Here is a 17,225-nt window from a genome sequence, read left to right as displayed (position 1 = left end):
GGGTGTCTCGGGGAACATCACCTGCATAGCATTTCCACCCTAACAGCCCTCAGAGACTTGGTCACAAACAGGGCCCTCTGCCTTCTGGGAGGTTCAGGCTTAGGTCGGAAAGGTCAGCGAGCAGGATGCTCTGGCTGGACGCCAAGGGAGGGGCGGCTGACGTCCCCTCTCCTGCAGCCTCACGGATCGCGGGTCCCTGGAGGCCCCTGTGCTGGGAGTGCGGGGCGGGGCTGGTCCCGAGCCTGTCAGGGAGGCTGCCAGTGGACGTTGCATCGGGTGACAGTGGCTTCTGCAGCCGTGCGCGCTCTGGACGACCGTTGTGGCCGGAGGGCGTGTGGGAGGAGCAGCTGCAGGAGGCCGGTCTGGCTGTCGGGGTGGGACTTTGCGTCTGCGCACACCAGCCGCCCACTCAGAAGTGTGCGTGCGTGCGCGCGCGCCGCCGTCGGTCTGGCTGCTACCACTGCCTTTCAGTGCCCAGGACCCGCCTCACGGTGGACCGTGTGCACGGTGCCCTGGTACTGGCGGCTCAGGCTGCTGTGGCTCAGTGGACGGAGCTCCGGCCTGCGAACCAAAGGGTCGCTGGTTCGATTCCCAGTCAGGACACATGCCTGGGTTGCAGGTTTAGTCCCCTGTGGGGATGGATGCCTAAGAGAGACAACTGATCCATGTTTTTCTCCCTCCCTTCCCCTCTCTCTCTAAAAAGTAAATGAAATCCTAAGACGTCAGTCAGTAATCAGAGGCCTTGCTTTTGGAGGACAGTAAGAATTGCGCACACTTTCCTCTTCCAGTAGTTTCTGTCTTCACAGGACCCAGGACATTCGTTTCCTAAGCTGTTCCCAGCTCCTCACCGGGCTCCCGTGTCCCCCTTGGACACCAGGTCCAGATGGGGGCGTAGGAGGGGTCTGCTGTTTCTGCTCCTCCTCCCAGGGGGACCCTGCCCTTGACGCTTCCCGTCCCCCCGTGTGTGTCGTGGCCAGGGGTCCCGGAGGTCCCAGCACGCCCGCAAGAGGCCACCAGGACCCGTGGTTTCGGACTGCGGCCGTGTGAAAGGCCTCGCAGGGCCCTGCTCAGTGACACAGTGATCAGTGACACAGCGCTGGCGGGAGGCGGGGCCGAGCGGGGTGCGCAGGCCGGCGGCTGTGGCTCTGTCTCTGTCTGTGTTGGCTGAGAATCCGCTGGAACCCCGCACGCTGGTGATTACGCCGTGTGCGTGTGCACGAGCAGCCCTGCGAGTAGTTCCTGGGAGCGTTGGCGTGCCGGGACCAGAGCCCAGCCTGGGCTCTTCTGGGAGCCGATGCCGCGCCCGTGGGGTCACAGCTTGTGAGCGTAAACTTGGGTGGATTCAGGCCGTGAACTTGGTGAAGTCAAGTCTCTCTCACGGCTTCCTGGCCGTGACCTACGCTGACAATACCCCGGAGGCCCAGGTCCCACCGGGCGCCAGTCTGGACAGGATGATACCTGTGCCTTCTAGGGAGCTGACTTCTGGACCTAACTGGTGCCACACTACCTCAGCCACGCGAAGAAGGGGGGCAGTGGGAGCTGGCGCCCGGGCTGGGGACCCCATGGCGGGCCAGAGCTCATGGGACAGCGCTCCTGCTGTGTGGCTCTAGGTGGCCCCCGGGGCCTCGGGCCTGCCTGTGGAAAGGAAACACCGACCCGCAGCAGGCTGCCGTGGTTGCTGAGAGAGCTGGTGGCCAGGTCCCACACGGCTGGCTGTGCCTGTGGCTGTCGGCCCGCACCCGCTGCCTGGAGAGGGAGGGGAGCAAGCCGGGCTGTCTTCTCGCAGGGCCTGACCTTCTCTGCAGCCTCCTCGTGGGTCTGAGGGCATCTCAGGAAGCCGGGGCCCCCTCCGAGGGGCTGCTGCAGGCAGCGGCAGGGATGTCAGGCGGCCTCTGCTCTCCCACAGGATGTGTTTGAGATGCGGTTTGCCAAGATGCCAGACGAGCCGGCAGAAGTGCCCGCGGTGCCCGCCCCCGCGGCCCCAGCGGTGAGCAAGGGCCCGGAGAGCAGCCGAAGCAGCGAGGAGAGCTCCTCGGACTCGGGCAGCTCGGACTCTGAGGAGGAGCGAGCCACCCGGCTGGCTGAGCTGCAGGAGCAGGTGAGCCTCACCCACATCCCTCCTCCCCATGCCCCCCACCACCACCTCGGCTCTGTCCTGGGAGGGGCCCCTTGGCCCGGCTGCAGGCCTGGGCCGTGTGGCTTTCCTGGAGCCCTGGTGGGCCCTGGGGCCTCGGTTGCCCCAGAGAGGCCTGGGAGGGAGGCAGTGGCAAAAGGCCATGCCGTGTGGTCCTGGCAGCCTGTACTGGTGGGGTGCAGGCTCTCTCAGGCACGGGGGCTGTCCCACCCCAGCCTGGGGCCACCGATGCTTCTGCAACCTGAGTTGTTGGGATGATGAGTCGAGAGAGGTCTGCCGGCCAGCAGGTGCTGGATTTCTAGGGCTTCTGGCAGGGAGAAGAGAGAGCAGAGTGGACTTGGCCCTGCTGCGGTCACCAGAGTGGGGTGGGCATCGGACTTGGACCTGAGCCTCATTAGACACGACCCGGTCGGAAGACAGCTCTGGGGCGCAGCTGTCGGGCTGGGTTGCTGTCTCAGCCCCTGCACCTGCTGGAGGCTGGAAACCACCTGCCCACCTGTCCGGTCTGGGGCACAGTCACCCCCCATGCCCCTGGGGCTGCCGAAACGAGAAGTACAGCGAGAGCACGTAGCACGCTGCCGGGCATGCGTCCGCACTGCGTCGCTACGGCCTTCTAGACCTGCTGTTCGGTCACCTCCTTCGTGGAGCTGGTCAAGCCTCTGTCTCCCTCATCTGCGAAATAAAACTCATGAGAACAATGTCACCTGTCCCGGGCCGAGTGTTTATTTCTCCAGGCTGACCTCGCTGCTGCCTGAGCCCCCGTGACCGCCTGGTTTACCTGGGTTTACCTGAGTTTACCTGAGGGCCAGCGATGGGCCCGTGGTCCGGTCCCCGAGGTGCGGTGGGGGTGGTGCATGGCTCCGGGCCTGTCTGGTCCCCAAGGCACGGAGCGGCCCACGGAGCCCCGCTCAGCCGCCTGCTCTCTTCCAGCTGAAGGCTGTGCACGAGCAGCTGGCCGCCCTGTCTCAGGCCCCTGTGAACAAGCCAAAGAGGAAAAAAGAGAAGAAAGAGAAGGAGAAGAGGAAGAAGGACAAGGACAAGGACAAGGAGCGGCACAAGGCCAGGTCCGAGGACGAGAAGAAGGCCAAGGCCGCCCCGCCCACCAAGCAGGCCCCGCAGAAGAAGGCGCCCACCAAGAAGGCCAACAGCACTACCGCAGCCAGCAGGTGGGCCCTGCCGTTGCCCAGCACCACGTGCCGAGGGTGCTTTCCTGCTGGGGGCCGTGCTAGCTGTCGGCCCGGCCCCTTGACCGCGTGTCCCAGGGACTCAGCCCAGGCTGTCGCCACTAGGACAACAGGGTGGGGGTCCAGGGTCCTGGTCTGCCCCCCTGAGGGGCGGCCGGGAAGGTGACGCTGGAGGGCCCTGGAGCCAGCCTGCGCGCCTGGTGGGGGCCTCAGCATCTTGAGGCTTTGACACTTCCCTAACCTGGGCCCAGGAGTTTAATTTGGGGACATTGGGCTTGGGGACGTGGGCTCTTAGCACTTCACTTCTGCCAGCCTGGTAGGGCAGAGGTTCGCTGTGGCACAGTTCAGCTCTGTGGGCCGTCCCCCGTGGCCAGGTGCTGCCACTGATGAGCAGGCCCAAAGGTGGGAGGGCACGGGTGGGGAAGTCGCCTGGGGTGCCTCTCTGGGCTGGGCAGGTGGAGGGCTTCTCAGAGGAGAGGTGGCAGCGTTCGGGGGCCAGGTCGCCTACAGAGGGCGGGACTCGGGGCAGCGCTGTGGAGGCCAGCAGACCTGTTCCTTGTGGACATTGGGGCAAGGGGTCGCCACCGAGTTTGGGAGTGGGGTGGCCCGAGGTGGCCAAGGTCGGCCAGCTCTGTGGGCGTGTTTGCATTTTGTTCTCTGAATAAACAAAGGAGAGTCGTGAAGAGTTTAAAAGGTGTCAGGTTCCGGCCTCTTAATGGGCCGAGCGGGAGAAAGGCCCCTCTGCAGAGGCGACTGCAGTGCAGCGGCAGGCGGGGGCAGCGGGGCCCGGGCCGGGCAGCGGGTGGCTTGGGGAACTGTGGGCGGCAGAAGGGTCGGGCCTGGTCCCAGGTACAGCTAGGAGGGGCCCGCAGAGCCAGGGTCGGGGGGGGGGTGGTGGCAGAGGCCAGGGGTGTCGCTCCCTCCCTGTCTTGCTTCCGGAAGGGGGCAAAGTCAAGGTTTCTCGCACTGTCTCTGTCCAGGTTTGGTGGGAGGCTAGTGCTGCCCCCGAATGGGCCGGGAGCCGTCCCTCCTCTTCCCCGTCCTGGGCAGGCCTGCAGAGTGGTGTTACTTCCTAGACGTTTGCTGGAACTCGCCAGGGAAGCGGTCTGGTGGCTGTTGGAAGGTGTCAACCAGGAGCTGGTCCTCTTGATAGATGGAGGGCTAGCCGGGTTATGAGTGCGTTCTTGGACGACAGGGTGGGGGTCTGGGCCCCCTCAGACGGTGCCATGCTGTGGACTGCACGGACAGCGGAGCGTTGGCCGTGCCCTCTGAGCTGCTTTGTGTCGGCGGAGCGTGGGACTGCCGTCCTTTCTCCCGTCCCTGCCTGTGGGAAGTCGCGGTTCTCCCGCTGAGTCTGGCCAGGCGTGGGTCGGTTGTATCGGTCCTTCTGCTCTCTGGTTTTTCTGTTCGCACTTCCTTCCTTGCTGGTCTCGTTTTCACTGTTGCCTTTTGCTTGCTTGGGACTTAACGTGCTCTCATCTTCCTAGCTGCTTCTGGTGCAAGCTCTGAGGCTCAACAAGAGACGTTTTCTCGTGTTTAACGCCAAGCAGCTCCCCCTAGACACTGCCTTAGCCGGACGCCACGCTTTCGATGCCTGGTGATTTCATTCCATTCAAAACACCTTCTCATTTCCCTTCATGCTTCCTCTTCGACCGTGGGCTTTTCAGCAGCGTGCTAATTCCCAACTGCTTGGGGACTTTTCTGGAAACGGGTCCGCTGTGGATTTCAGTGGTCAGCACTTTCACATTTGTGACGGTTTATCTCGTGGCCCAGCGTGGGTGAGGGTCCTGGAGGAGAAGCGCGTGAACCCCGGCTGCCAGGGGCCGTGCGGTGTGAACGTCGGTTAGGGGGGAGAACCCGAACAGACAAAAACGTGTGTGTCAGGTTGCTGTGGTGGATGACTGCTGGGGTCTTCTCTGTTGCTGGCTTGTTTGTTTTATTAATGACCCAGAGAAAACGACTGAATTCTGCAACCCTCGCGGCGGACGTGTCCCTGCTCCTGCGCTCCTGCTCCCGCGCTCGGGGTTCTGCCTCCCGTTCTCGGGAGCTTGGTTTTAGACGTGCACACACTTGAGGTGTGCGCCCTCTGAGTCAGGTGACCCCTTTGCCCTTGGGCGGCGTCCCTCTTTTCCTGCCAGCGCTCCTCTTTTCGCAGTCTGAGCTGATGTTAATAGAGGTCCTGTAGCTTTCTTCGGATGGGCTTCCCACGGTCATCTTCTCTCTCTTCTTGAAGCCTACTTCTGTCATTATATTTAAACTGGGTGGAAACCTCTAAGTCAGGTCTTGTTCCTTTTTTCTTTAAATATTTTATTTATTTGTTTTTGGAGAGAGTAGACAGGAGGGACGGAAACAACAGTGTGTGGTTGCCTCTCGCATGCCTCCAGCTGGGAATCTGAGCCACAGCCCAGGCACGAGCCCTGACTGGGAATCAAACCGGCGACCCTTCGGTTCGCAGGCCAGCGCTCAGCCCACTGAGCCCCACCAGCCAGGGCCAGGTGTTGCTCAGACAGCCTGCTCGTCTCTCTTTTTTAATTGGTGTTTTCAGCCTGTTCATGTTTAACGTATAATCCGCTTCCACATCCGTCTCAGTTTATCAGCTCGTTGCATCCAGTCTGTCCCTCCGTTTTTTATTCCTATCCCTCCGCCTGCCGCCTCTTAGATGGTTTGAGCACAGAGATGGGTTTTGACCTGTTGAGTCTGAGGTCACTGAACTGCTGAGTCAGTGCCTGTGGGGACTGAGGGTGGCTGTTTCCTGGGTGAGGCCTGGAAACCGCCCAGCTGGGAGCAGGGTCTGCTCGTCCCTGGAGACGCACCAGCAGCCCCAGGCTGCCTGGCGTACCGCTTGAGGCACGGCCCTTGGTAAGAGTCCCTGGTCCTGGAGAGGAGGGGCCAGGCAGAGTGTGTGTGGGGCGGGGGCCGAGGAGACGGGTCCTGTGTGGGCAGGTGGGGGGGGGGCCGAGGAGACGGGTCCCGTGCGGGCAGGTGGGCAAGGGCCCAGGGGCTGCACGCCGCGACGCAGTTCGCCTTCTGCCTCAGACAGCCGAAGAAGGGCGGCAAGCAGGCTGTGGCCCCTTACGACTCGGAGGAGGAGGAGGAGGGCCTGCCCATGAGCTACGACGAGAAGCGGCAGCTGAGCCTGGACATCAACCGGCTGCCGGGGGAGAAGCTGGGCCGGGTGGTGCACATCATCCAGTCCCGGGAGCCCTCGCTCAGGGACTCCAACCCCGACGAGATAGAGATCGACTTTGAGACGCTGAAACCCACCACTCTGCGGGAGCTCGAGAGATACGTCAAGTCCTGTTTACAGAAGAAGCAGCGGAAACCGTTCTGTGAGTGGTCGTGTGGGGCTTGGTGCCCGCAGCCCCTCCCCCTCCTCCCTGGATCCTGCCCGTCCGTGCTCGGCTGGGGACAGAGCGCAGGGCTGAGACCTGCCCCCACTCACCCGAGTGCAGTTAAGGTCCTGGGCACACGCTTTCCTGAGTCTGCGTTTGGGGCCCCTGCCAGGGTACACCAGCTCCCTTTTGACTGGGATCAGGGGTCCTGAGACTCCTAGGAGGGACACGGCACTGGGGCCATGTCTAGGCTCACAGGACGGGAACGAGGATCCGGGGAGTGGGAGGAAGCGCAGGTCCGAGGCAGCCCCAAGGGGGGGCAGTAGAACAGGGCGGCAGCCGAGGTCCACCCAGGACTCCTGAGCCTGCGTGGGGCCCCCTCAGGGCTCGTGGCACTCGCTCGCTCTGAGGGGCAGTTACCTTCTCGTGGGTGGAGCGAGAGGTTTGTGACCCTCGCGCAGGGAGAACCCTGAGTCAGAGGGTCAGGGCTTCAGGTTGTGGCCCTGCCCTTCCACGGGGGTGTCCCCGAGCCACACGTGTCCTGTCTGTGCTTTTGTCTCAGGCTTTGTGAGAGATGAGGCAAGGCTGCGTGTGGCAAGGGCGCAGAACCTGGTGCAGCCCTGGGGGTAGGGCAGGGGTTCAGAAGACCCAGGAGGCCAAGGGGCGCACTTGGTGGCCGGCTGCCTGTCACTTCTCCACCCACCGTCTCAGCTCCTTCTCCTTCCACAGCGACAAGCGGGAAGAAGCAGGCAGCCAAGTCAAAGGAGGAGTTAGCTCAGGAAAAGAAGAAGGAGCTGGAGAAGCGGCTGCAGGACGTCAGCGGGCAGCTGAGCAACAGGAAGCCTGCCAAGAAAGGTGCTCGTCCGCATGTCCCCACAGCCGCACCACATGGCTGCCCTGTCCACAGGGGGCGGGCCCAGGATGGCGTTGGTGGCTCTGCCGTGTCACGAGACCCGTTTCCTTGTCTGTAACCTGGGGACGGAAGCCCAGCCCGCGGGGTGGGTGGGCAGAAGGGCGGCATGTGTGGCTGTGCCACTTTGCACAATGCCCAGAGAGGGTTCTTGGGAAGGGCCCGGCAGTGCCATTTTGGGGCTGGACCCTGAGGCTTGGGGGACGTCAGGCTGACCCCTAGCCCCTGCTGCGAGCTTTCTGGCTGCCCCCGGGCTGTGACTCCGGTTCCCAGCATGTTAATAACCAACGTCCTGGGTGGGGGTGCAGCTCTGACTCCCAGCCTGGGCCCTTTGCCTTGTGGACTGTGGGTCTTATTCAAGGGGAGCAGGGGGTTGACTCCTTGCCTCCTTTCTCTGGAGCCTGTAAGGAGGGGCAGAGACCTTCTCCTGGCCCCGGGACCGTGGCGCCCGGGCGGTGCCCAGGTGGTGGTGGTCAGCGCCGGGTCCCATCTCAATGATCACGTATCAGCCAGTGCTGGGGCCTTGCCTGGCCCTGCTGCCTGCCTGCGCTCCCGAAGGCTGTGGGGCTCCCCTTGGGTCAGCCCCGGGGAGGGCAGCGAGGTGGCCCGTGCTGCTGCCTGCTGCCACCTGACTGATGGGTATCTTCATCTCTCGGTGGGTGGGGATGCTCAGCTCCCACCCACTTCCCATCAGTCCCTCTTAGTAGATTGCCTTTGTTTTTTCCAGCTTGTGGGCCTTGGAGGGGTGGGTGTCCAGACGTTTTGGTCTGTTCTGATACCGTCTGCTCAGCCGCACAAGACAACCCCACCCCAGGGTCCAGGGGCAAGTCCTAGGCCTCCCGCACCCTTGACCCACCCATGCACTGCGTGGGTCCCCACGCTCCTGCCTCAGTTCCGGCTGAGTCAGAGTGGCAGGGGGCAGCAAGGGACTTCCTGTTAGGGTTTACTGGGAAGGCTGTAACAGGGAACTGCAGTCGGGGGCTGGGGGGTGGTGAGAGGTGGGCAGAGCTGGCTGTGGGGACCAGGAGCTGCCCTGCCCTCCCTCCCAGCTCTTCCCCGTGTGCCCACCTCAGCCCCCTGGAGATGGGGCATGGGCTCCGAGTGCCCACCTCCCCAGGACTTGGTCTTCCAGTGACCAGCCAGTAACCAGCTGCATCCTGTGGCTGTCTGGGGGCCCCAGCTGGGGTCGCTCATTTGCATAAACTCAGATGCGGCCCAAAGTGTCTGCTTATAAATAACAGACATTGTTACCCATCTGGGAATCCCAAGGGTCTTAGGCGGTGCGTGCCAGGGACTCAACAGACCCCAAATAGAGGCCTTCCAGCACCGCGGCCTCATTAACACATCAGTTCGTTTGGACAGATGTGTGTGCACGTTTATTAAGTGAACGGGTCAAGGAGTGGGTGGGCCGTGGCATGTAGTGGGGTGCGGAGGGGCGGGTGCGCTGGGAAGGCCGCATTGAGAAAGGCACAGCAGACTGCGTGGGGCGGGGCTGGGTGGGCGGAGCAGGCTGGGAGGGCAGATGGGTGGAGCAAGGGGGTGAGGTGGGCGGGCGAGCGGAGCTAGCCCCTCACCCCCCGTGTCTCCCCCAGAGAAATCGGGCGCGGCGCCCCCCGGAGGACCTTCCCGGCTCAGCAGCAGCAGCTCTTCCGAGTCCGGGAGCAGCACCTCTAGCGGATCGAGCTCGGACAGCAGTGACTCGGAGTGAAGTCGGGCCTGAAGTCGGGCTCGGCCGGCGCTCAGCCCCGCCGGCCGCGCGCCCGCCCGCCCGCAGGCCTCCGCAGTGTTCCCTCCTGGATAATATAGTACTACTTTTGTTCATGGTGTGCAGGTTTCTTTTTAATCCAGTGTCACGGTATCTTCCCGGTTTTGCTTTAACAGGTCAAAGGTCTTTTGTCGTGTGTGCACTAGACTTTATGAGCAGGTGTGAGACTACATAAAGTCTTTCCTTCGCCGCTGGGTGCGGTCGCTCGGAGACGGCAGCTCCAGACGCTAAGCTGGTAACCGTAGAAACCATGGAAGACGTCAGCCAGACGTTCCAGCAAAGCCCCGTAGGCCCGACCCGGTGCGGAAAGAACGCTTTCAGTGGCAGTTTCTCCAGGGTGGCTCTGCATTTGGGAGCCGTTAGCTTCGCAAGCAGGTGTCCTCTGCGCTCGGGCCCCGGGCTCTGGCCCTGCCGTCCGAGGGCTGCCGCCTCCCGCAGCCGAGGACAGCGCCCAGCGGGCCAGGGGTCGCGGAGGCTCCCGGCAGAGCTGCGAGGGTGGGCACGCGGGGAAGGGGGGTGCAGAGTGTTTCTGACCTTTGTGCGGTCAGGAGCCCCCCGGGTTGGCGGGGGGTGGGGGGCGCACAGTGGCTGCATGTGCAGCGGGCAGGTTTCCAGACACTGAAACTTTTACCTCAACTTAAAAAAAAAAAAAATTAAAAAAAGGAGACTTTTTTGTAAGGTTCAGCAATTTTCTACGACAGTCCAGCCCCGTGTGTGCCCCCACCTGGTGTTTGCGCTGCCGCGGCCGCGCACTCCGGAACCGTTTTCCAAGTTCGTGTATATATGAACATTTTATTTATTAACACCATTGGTCATTTTTTTAAAAAAAGAAAAGAAAAGAAAAACAGAACAAAAGAAATGCATTACAAACAGCGGAGATGCAGGCCTTCCTCGTGGTTGGCGGGGCGCGCCAGCCCCCCAGGTGCTACCCGACCCGGCCGGTGCTCAGGCCCGTGCGCGCGCCGCCGGGCGCCGGGGCCTCGTCGTCGCTCTTCTCTGTGTGTGTGACGTGTGCAGACTGGCAGGGACCGGCGCCTCCCCGCTGCGGCGCGCTCTGTGTTGGGTTTGTCTAGTCGTTTTGTACTTCTGGTCTCTTTAGGGCTGTTCTCGGAGAAGCCGACTTAGGGAACCCCGGCTATATAATGTAAGCTTTGTAATCTGAGAGGAAACAAATGTATAGTAAATCTAAGTCTTGATTTTTAACTTTCTATTGTAAGAGAAAATATTAATAATATACAGAGTTTAACAGAAGGTTATGTTTTGGTTTTGTTTTTCCCAGAGGCCACCACGTGGCCTTTGAGTGCAGGGATGCCCCCGGCAGGCGCCGAGGCCCGGTGCAGCCTTCCCCCCGCCGGCAGTGGCCTGGCCGGGCTCTCCGGCATGTCTGCGTCTGGGGGCCGAGCGCCCCTGGCCCCAGGAAGGTCCCTCCCTGCGGACCGCACAGGGCTCCCTGCCCAAGCCTTTTCCGTGTAGCAGGAATGGCCGGAACAGGGCACCCTCCCAGGCAGCGCTCGTCAAGGCGGGCGCCCGCCGGTGCCGCGGTCCTTCCGCTCTCCTGGTTGCGTAGGGGCCTAGTCAGCTGCATCCCGCGGGTGGCGAGTCTTTAAAAAATCCCGACGGCGGTTCGGATTGCATGGACTCACGGCTGTGGGTACCTTGATGGAGAGAGGACTCTGGTGAGGGAGTGGACGGTGGGTGCCATTGTTCTTAACGACGGTGATCCTACGCTGGGTGAGTTTTGAGCCAGTTTGTTAAACTTTTAAGTTCTGTTCATAATAAAAATGTAAGTGGATTTTAAACTTGCCATTTTTTAAAGTTACCCTTGTTTTTCAAAGGTGTTTTCTAAACAGGTCTTCAATGGCATATTTAAACTAGGGCTAAGGAGTCGGTACACGACAGGTCTCACAGGGGGACTGCGTGGGCGTGCACAGCCCGTGCACAGCGGGCAACGGGCGGACCCTGGCGTGGTGCCTGGGGCGGGGTTCCGTGGAGCGCCTGTCCAGCGCGGGGCCTGAAGGGTCACCCGTGTGAGCCGGCAGCAGAGGCTCGTGGCCCTCGAGGCAGGCACAGTGGGAGCCTGGCGGAGTGAGTCCCTGTCCGCTGGTTCCACGCGCCGTGGGGGCTGCCGTCCACACTGAGCAGCCACGGGTCGTGGGCTTTCTGTCCAGACGTCACTGCTGGCTTCCCTCCGGTCTGGGGCAGCTTTCCCCCGCCTCGCCTCCGGCTCACCCGTGGCCGTAGGTCGCTTCCTTTTGTCCTGGGGAGACTGCAGCCGGACCTGCAGGGCGGCGCGCCTGAGCCGCTTCCAGGGGAAAGGCTCAGTAGGCCCGCCCCGCGTCGCGACGGCTTTGGGAACACTTGGGACGTGACCGCGTGGCCCGGGGGGCAGGCGCCATCTTGCTCACATACCGCGAGACACGTTTTCTTTTTTGTTTTCGTTCTCGTTCTTTTGCGAATCCACATCTTTTACAGTTGTTTGGGGAGGAACAGCCCCCGTGATTCGGCTCTGTGGCATCCAGAGTAGGGCTGCTCCTTAGTACATGTAACACTTCCAGGAAGTTTTCCTTTTTTTATATTTAAAATGTTACTTTTCTGTATGGTGTGCATGCCGGTTTACCGTAACTTTTCTTAACCTTTTTAGTGCCGTTTCTAGTATATTCCTGTAAATGTCAGTTACTGCAAATGAGTCCAATGTAAGTAGTTTTAGCTTGTTTACTGCAATGCTGGCCTCAACACAGCGAATAAAAATGGTAGAAAGTGCTCTCTGATGTTTCTGGTTATCATGGACCCTTCTCCTGGGGCGTTTGCTTTGTTTTCATAATAAAAGCAAAAACAAAAAAAGAGGTGTCCGCCTGTGCCATTTCCTGTGCTTTCGGGGTGTTCCTGCTCTCGGCTGGCATGGGGTGCAGACTTGGTGGGAACACCCAGAGCCTCTGACAGCTGTTTCACAAGGCTGCATCCACAGCTCTGCCCCTTGGCCTGGGCGGGGGGACACCAGGAACTGGGGAGCGTCATTTTTCTGCCGAAGAGAGTTCAGGTCCCCGTCTTTCCAGTTCTGTGGTTCTCTGGCACGGCGGCCCTCCACAGATGTGCGGGTTCTCCCTTCTTCCCATCCTTTTTCCGCTGTTCTGTGCTCTGGACAGACCCGTCCGTCCCTCCTGCGCCTCAGTCTGCACTCAGGTGGCTTGCGTGCCTCCGAGACTTCAGGCACCAAACAGCAGCCCAGCGGCCCAGTGGACCTTGCCTTGTCCCCATGTCAGGTGTGTTTAGGTGCTGAGGTCCCCACTACTCGGCTTCAGTGGGGAGTGAGCAAGGCCTGGTGACAAACGAGAGTTCTGACACCATTTTCAAAACGTTGGTGTCCTGGGGAAAGGTTCTTGTCACCTAAGTTCCAACCTGGTGAAATCACTCTGCCGGGCCACTGGTGGGCACCCTGCCTGTGTTTCCTCTGCCCGTGTCACCGTAGTCCAGGCTCAGCCCCTTCCTCATCTAGCCACCTCCCCGAGGACCGCTGGCTGTGTGCCAGACTAACCTCAGGCAGGTGGTGTTCGCCTGCTCCCTCAGTGGCTTAGTGGCAGCTGTCCTCCAAGGGTCCCAGCGCATGGTCGCCTGTATACTCTGACGTGTGCAGACACTGGCTGTGGCCAGAGCATGGCCAGGGCCCAGCCCAAGACCACCTTTCTTCCCAGGCAGGACTTAAACCCACGGACCTGTCCACTGGGTGCCTCTGGTCAGACTCCCGGGCAGGCGCACCCTCCCTTTGGGGGCCCTGCTTGGGGTGGAAGGGCCGGGCTGCCCTCCGACTCCAGCAGGGCACCAAAGCAGTCGGACTCCAGGCCTCAGGCTTACCATAGATGTGGGGGACATTGTGTGGCCCCATGGGGCCACTTCCAGGGTGCTGGTTGCTAACAATCTCACCCAGCTGCCGAAAGAACCATGCCTGGCACGGGCTGTGCTTCGTGCACAGCAGCGGCAAGGATGCACACCTGGAGGCACCCCGCTAGTCAGACTATACGGGACGTAAATGCTGCCTGAGCAGCGGAGCAAGAGAAAAATCCAGAACTGCACAGTGCGGGCCACCGCCCGGGGACGTGGCTAACATGAGTGTGGCCACAGGTCTGGGGAGGGTGCTGCTCCTCCGCCCTTCACGTGTCTGTACAGGGGTGCTAGCATCGTTGGAGACCACTGGAAACGATCAGCCAAGTCAACACACCAGCCGACGAAAAAATAGGAGCATGAGGAGAGCCCTACAGCATTTATTATATATGATAAGCGAAGAAAAATCAGCTTTGACAAAAGGTACTTCCCCATTTCCAAGCCTCACCACCTTCAGCTACAGCAGACGGCATGGTCCTTTCTCGGTGACCCATGACGGCCCTCGTGGGGTATCGGCCGCAGGCCCTGCAGGCAGTGGGGGCCGCAGCCACCTCCAAGCTAGGGCTGAGACACTGCCTAAGGAACTGATGCGGAAATCACAAGTAATTCTTGGTTTCCCTAGTGCGTTTTGGATGCACTTGCCTGCAAGTCCTCAAGTATGTGGAAGCTACCTGGTGGTCACGTTGGTGACCAGGTCGAAGTGCAGATGTGACAAGTTTCCTGCCGAAACGCGCTGCCGACCGTTCCAGTTACATTCGCTCTGCTCCCACAGGCTGATTTTCACCTTTTTTCTAGATCTGACCCTTTCTTTAGGCAAAAGTGAATATGGAAAACAACTTACAACCTGAAACTAATAAAATACTGAATGTCACCTGTAATTGAAAAAATAATAATAAATTAAATTTAAAAACCCACCAAACTCGAAAGGTTGTTTGTAAACAGGGCACCCTCTCAGCTGATTTATCAGAAGTCTAGCTGGAAAGCATGCCTCGCAGCGTGGCCGGGCCGGGCGGGCCTGCAGCTCCTGGGCCTTGAGGCGGCCAGGCTGGCCAGTCGCACTGGCACTCTGCCCAGGGGTCTGGAGCCCCTCCTGGGGTTTGTGGGTTCTTACACTGCACCTCGTCGTCATGGGAGGCCTGGAAATCAGCAACACCGCTGAAGGATTCCGGGCCCAGGCTCACAGTGTGGCTGGCACCTGGGCCCCGTTTTCACACTGCAGTCACATAATGGTGCAAAACTTGGACTGGCCCGTGTCCCTGGAGACCTCCAGCTTGTTCCTGTCACGGACCAAGATGGCCTCATTTCCGTACTGTGAGTACCACATACTGCGGCTCCTGCTCAGGTAGGTCCTGGGCGGCACGGACTCCAGCTTCTGCTGCTGCTGCTGCCAGATGAGCAGGGAGGTGTCCCTGTACCGCCGCCGGGCGTAGGCTTCGGACAGGGCTTTCTCCGCCAGCGGGGCACGGCTGCTCATCGTGGGCCAGGGTCCCCTGCCTGGGCTGCAGAGCCTGCGGCTGCCCTGGGCCAGTCCTCCCGACGGCTTTGCACTAGATGCTCTGATGAATGCACTTTGCAGCTGCTGGGGCTGAGGACTCTTTAGTTAACTTAGTGGTAGAGGTGAGGGTTCAGGCTGTGGGTGGGCGGCACCCTGAGGAGGGTGGTGTTGGAGGGAGACTTGAGAGGAGCCTCCCAGCATTCTGAAGACCCCTAAAACCACCCCTGACACGGCCAGCAGGTCTGGGTGGCTCCCTGGCACGCTGGTGACAGCTGTGGGCACTTCATTAGGTGTGGAGGTGACTGGGGCGAGGCACCTACCTCCAGGGGAGGGACTGACAGGTGTCTGCTGTGATTCTGACAACGCAGTGTGGCCCACTCAACTTGGAAAGAGGGACGCGCCGCCCTGGCTGGAAGGTCATGGTCATGGTAGAGCTGGACAGACGATGGCTGCGCCCAGGCCCGTGTCCCCCGAGCAGCGCTCGGTCGGCTCACTGCGCAGCAGGGCGATCTGGGACTTGTCCGGGGTGCGGAGGCAGCGCTGGCTCCGAGCTTACATTGTGGGGCTAGTGGGCAGCTCTTCCCCAAGGTGGTACTGCAAGAAACGAGCACGCTGTCAAGGGCCGCGGTGGCAATGGCAGATTTCATGGCACAGAACATTAACTCCTGAGCAGAGAGTTAAACCAGCTACTGACGACACAAAGTGTCCTTCGCTATCGGATGAGCCAGACGGAGCCTAATCCTACTTCGTTCTTGGCCAAGGGGCGGGGGCATTCCGGCACACTGCTTATCGGAGGGTTTGTGGCTGTATCAGCGAAACAAGTCCTGAGAACCTAAAAAGGCCCAGGTCACCAGGGGCTGCTTCCAGACCAGCCCCTGACCTGCCAGGCGTTCGCCTAGGCTGTCGGGCTGAGGACGGCCTGGTACTCACCCAGCCACCGGCGCCTTCTTTGTGCTCCAAGCATCTGGAGGCCCCTGGACCAGAAAGAAATAGGATGCCCGGTGAAAACCATAAGAGGCAGCATCCGCAGCCACCCCTTCCCCATCGTCCAGTCCCGCCTCACTTCTGCTGCTGCTGAGTCTCCTTATCCCCTGCCTGCGTTCTGGATCCCCCCCCGCCCCGCCCCATAGCACGCCCCCATCGCCTCCCCAGAATTCTGGGTCTCCTTCCCCCACCTTACGCCCTCCCGCCCACGCCGCAGTCACCCTCGCGGCGGGGTTCTTGGCGACGCCCGGGCGGCGGGGCGGGGCGGGGCGGGGCGGGGCGTCGGGATTCAGACCAAAGCAGCGCCAGTTGGCCGCAGGGCCGCGTCTCCATGGCAGCGCCGCAGGCATGCGTAGCCGAGCGCCCAGGACGGGCAGGCCCGGGCGACGAGCCGGAGCCATCGATCGCCTGGAGAGGCGGGGCCGGAGCGGGGCCTCGTGGGCGGGGCCTGCCGCGGGAGGAGGGGGTTGGGAGCGCGGCGCTTGGGGCCGGGCCCTCCCGCGGTGCTGTGGGTCCGAGTGTTTTCCCCAGAGGTCTTCTGTGCCGCCGCTCGTGTCCTTTCGCTGCTGCCGTTGCCGTTTCTGTTCTCGTTCTTACTCCCAGCAACCGATGCAGTGGCTTTTAAATAATTTAATGCCGCCTGGGCGCGCTGTCAGAAACGGGTTTCGAATTCGGTCGCGTCTCTCCGTCGCCGACGCAGCTCCACGAGCCGTCTCCGTAGTTCGTCCTTTTTCTGACTGCAGTTTTATTCAAACGGGCTCCCCAGGGTTACTTAGCAAAATGACGCCACGGGCACCCCGGAGCACCGAGCCCACAAGTGTGGGATTCCTTCTTCACAAGGACGCGGGACGTTTCCAGACTTGGGCCCGACCGCGCTCCAGTTTCGGCGCGTCCCCAAGCACATAAAGGATGCATGGGCGGGAAACGTGGTCCCCAAGCCGCCAGTAACACGGTAACTGGAAGGAAACCCATGCACTCGATCATTAAGAAATACACTTCTAAATGTCACATGGGCCAAAGGGAAACCCACGAAACAAATTTTAAAATGTTCTAAATGCATGACGATAGAAATACAACATATCAAGAGCGTGGGCTGCAGCTAAAATCATGCGGGGGGAGGGGGGGCGCTTTATAGCCTTACATGAATATCTTAGAAAAGTAGGAAGGTGAAGAATGAAAGAGCTAAACATTCATCTCAAGACGTCAGGGGTAAAAAACAGCAAAAATTAACCTAAGTACATGTACTAAGGATGAGGGAAGAAATTAAGTAAAAAATACAAAAAATGATCGAGAGACTAATAAAAATAGTAAGACCCTGATGCAGAAAAAAAACACCCAAAGTACACAAAACTAACACTAAGATTGACAGAGGCTTCTTTTCGGCCAGAGCCGCCACCTTCCAGCAATTCACCGAAACGATCGACACACGGGGAAAGAGGGGAGGCCCCGCTACACGTTCTCCGGGCCTTTTAGAAACGGGGAGGCGCACCTTTGGCCACATCCCTGCGCATCTACAGAAAAGGCCACATTGTAGACAGCCAGGGA

The 17,225-nt window shown here is 60.7% G+C and overlaps 2 protein-coding genes across 5 annotated transcripts in view; one reads left to right on the top strand and one right to left on the bottom strand.

Moving 5' to 3' along the window:
• BRD3 (bromodomain containing 3) overlaps positions 1 to 9,379 on the top strand; it is a 39,214-nt gene extending 29,835 nt beyond the window's left edge. For all 3 annotated transcript variants that reach the window (XM_024562294.4, XM_053919052.2, XM_053919040.2), the window contains 5 exons: positions 1,907 to 2,098; positions 3,065 to 3,300; positions 6,355 to 6,647; positions 7,380 to 7,505; positions 9,153 to 9,379. In XM_024562294.4, the coding sequence (XP_024418062.2) occupies positions 1,907 to 2,098; positions 3,065 to 3,300; positions 6,355 to 6,647; positions 7,380 to 7,505; positions 9,153 to 9,268 (963 nt within the window). In that variant the 3' untranslated portion in view covers positions 9,269 to 9,379. The remainder of the gene's footprint in view (positions 1 to 1,906; positions 2,099 to 3,064; positions 3,301 to 6,354; positions 6,648 to 7,379; positions 7,506 to 9,152) is intronic.
• A 4,174-nt stretch (positions 9,380 to 13,553) lies between these two features.
• Positions 13,554 to 15,969, bottom strand: BRD3OS (BRD3 opposite strand). 2 transcript variants are annotated; one of them, XM_053919065.2, is made up of 3 exons: positions 15,872 to 15,969; positions 15,627 to 15,670; positions 13,554 to 15,290 (listed from the first exon to the last, which is right to left on the bottom strand). In XM_053919065.2, exon 3 carries the CDS (start codon positions 14,673 to 14,675, stop codon positions 14,421 to 14,423), a length of 255 nt encoding a protein of 84 aa, XP_053775040.1. In that variant the 5' UTR covers positions 14,676 to 15,290; positions 15,627 to 15,670; positions 15,872 to 15,969; the 3' UTR covers positions 13,554 to 14,420. The 2 variants fall into 2 exon arrangements, with proteins under 2 accessions (XP_053775040.1, XP_053775041.1); XM_053919066.2 differs by having other exon boundaries at positions 15,902 to 15,952.
• Between the last annotated feature and the right edge of the window lie 1,256 nt (positions 15,970 to 17,225).

The sequence above is a fragment of the Desmodus rotundus genome, chromosome 1 (assembly GCF_022682495.2).
Source record: "Desmodus rotundus isolate HL8 chromosome 1, HLdesRot8A.1, whole genome shotgun sequence".
Taxonomy (NCBI): Eukaryota; Metazoa; Chordata; class Mammalia; order Chiroptera; family Phyllostomidae; genus Desmodus; species Desmodus rotundus.
The sequence above is the reverse complement of the archived record's forward strand: the minus strand, read 5'-3'. Positions and strand labels throughout refer to the sequence as shown.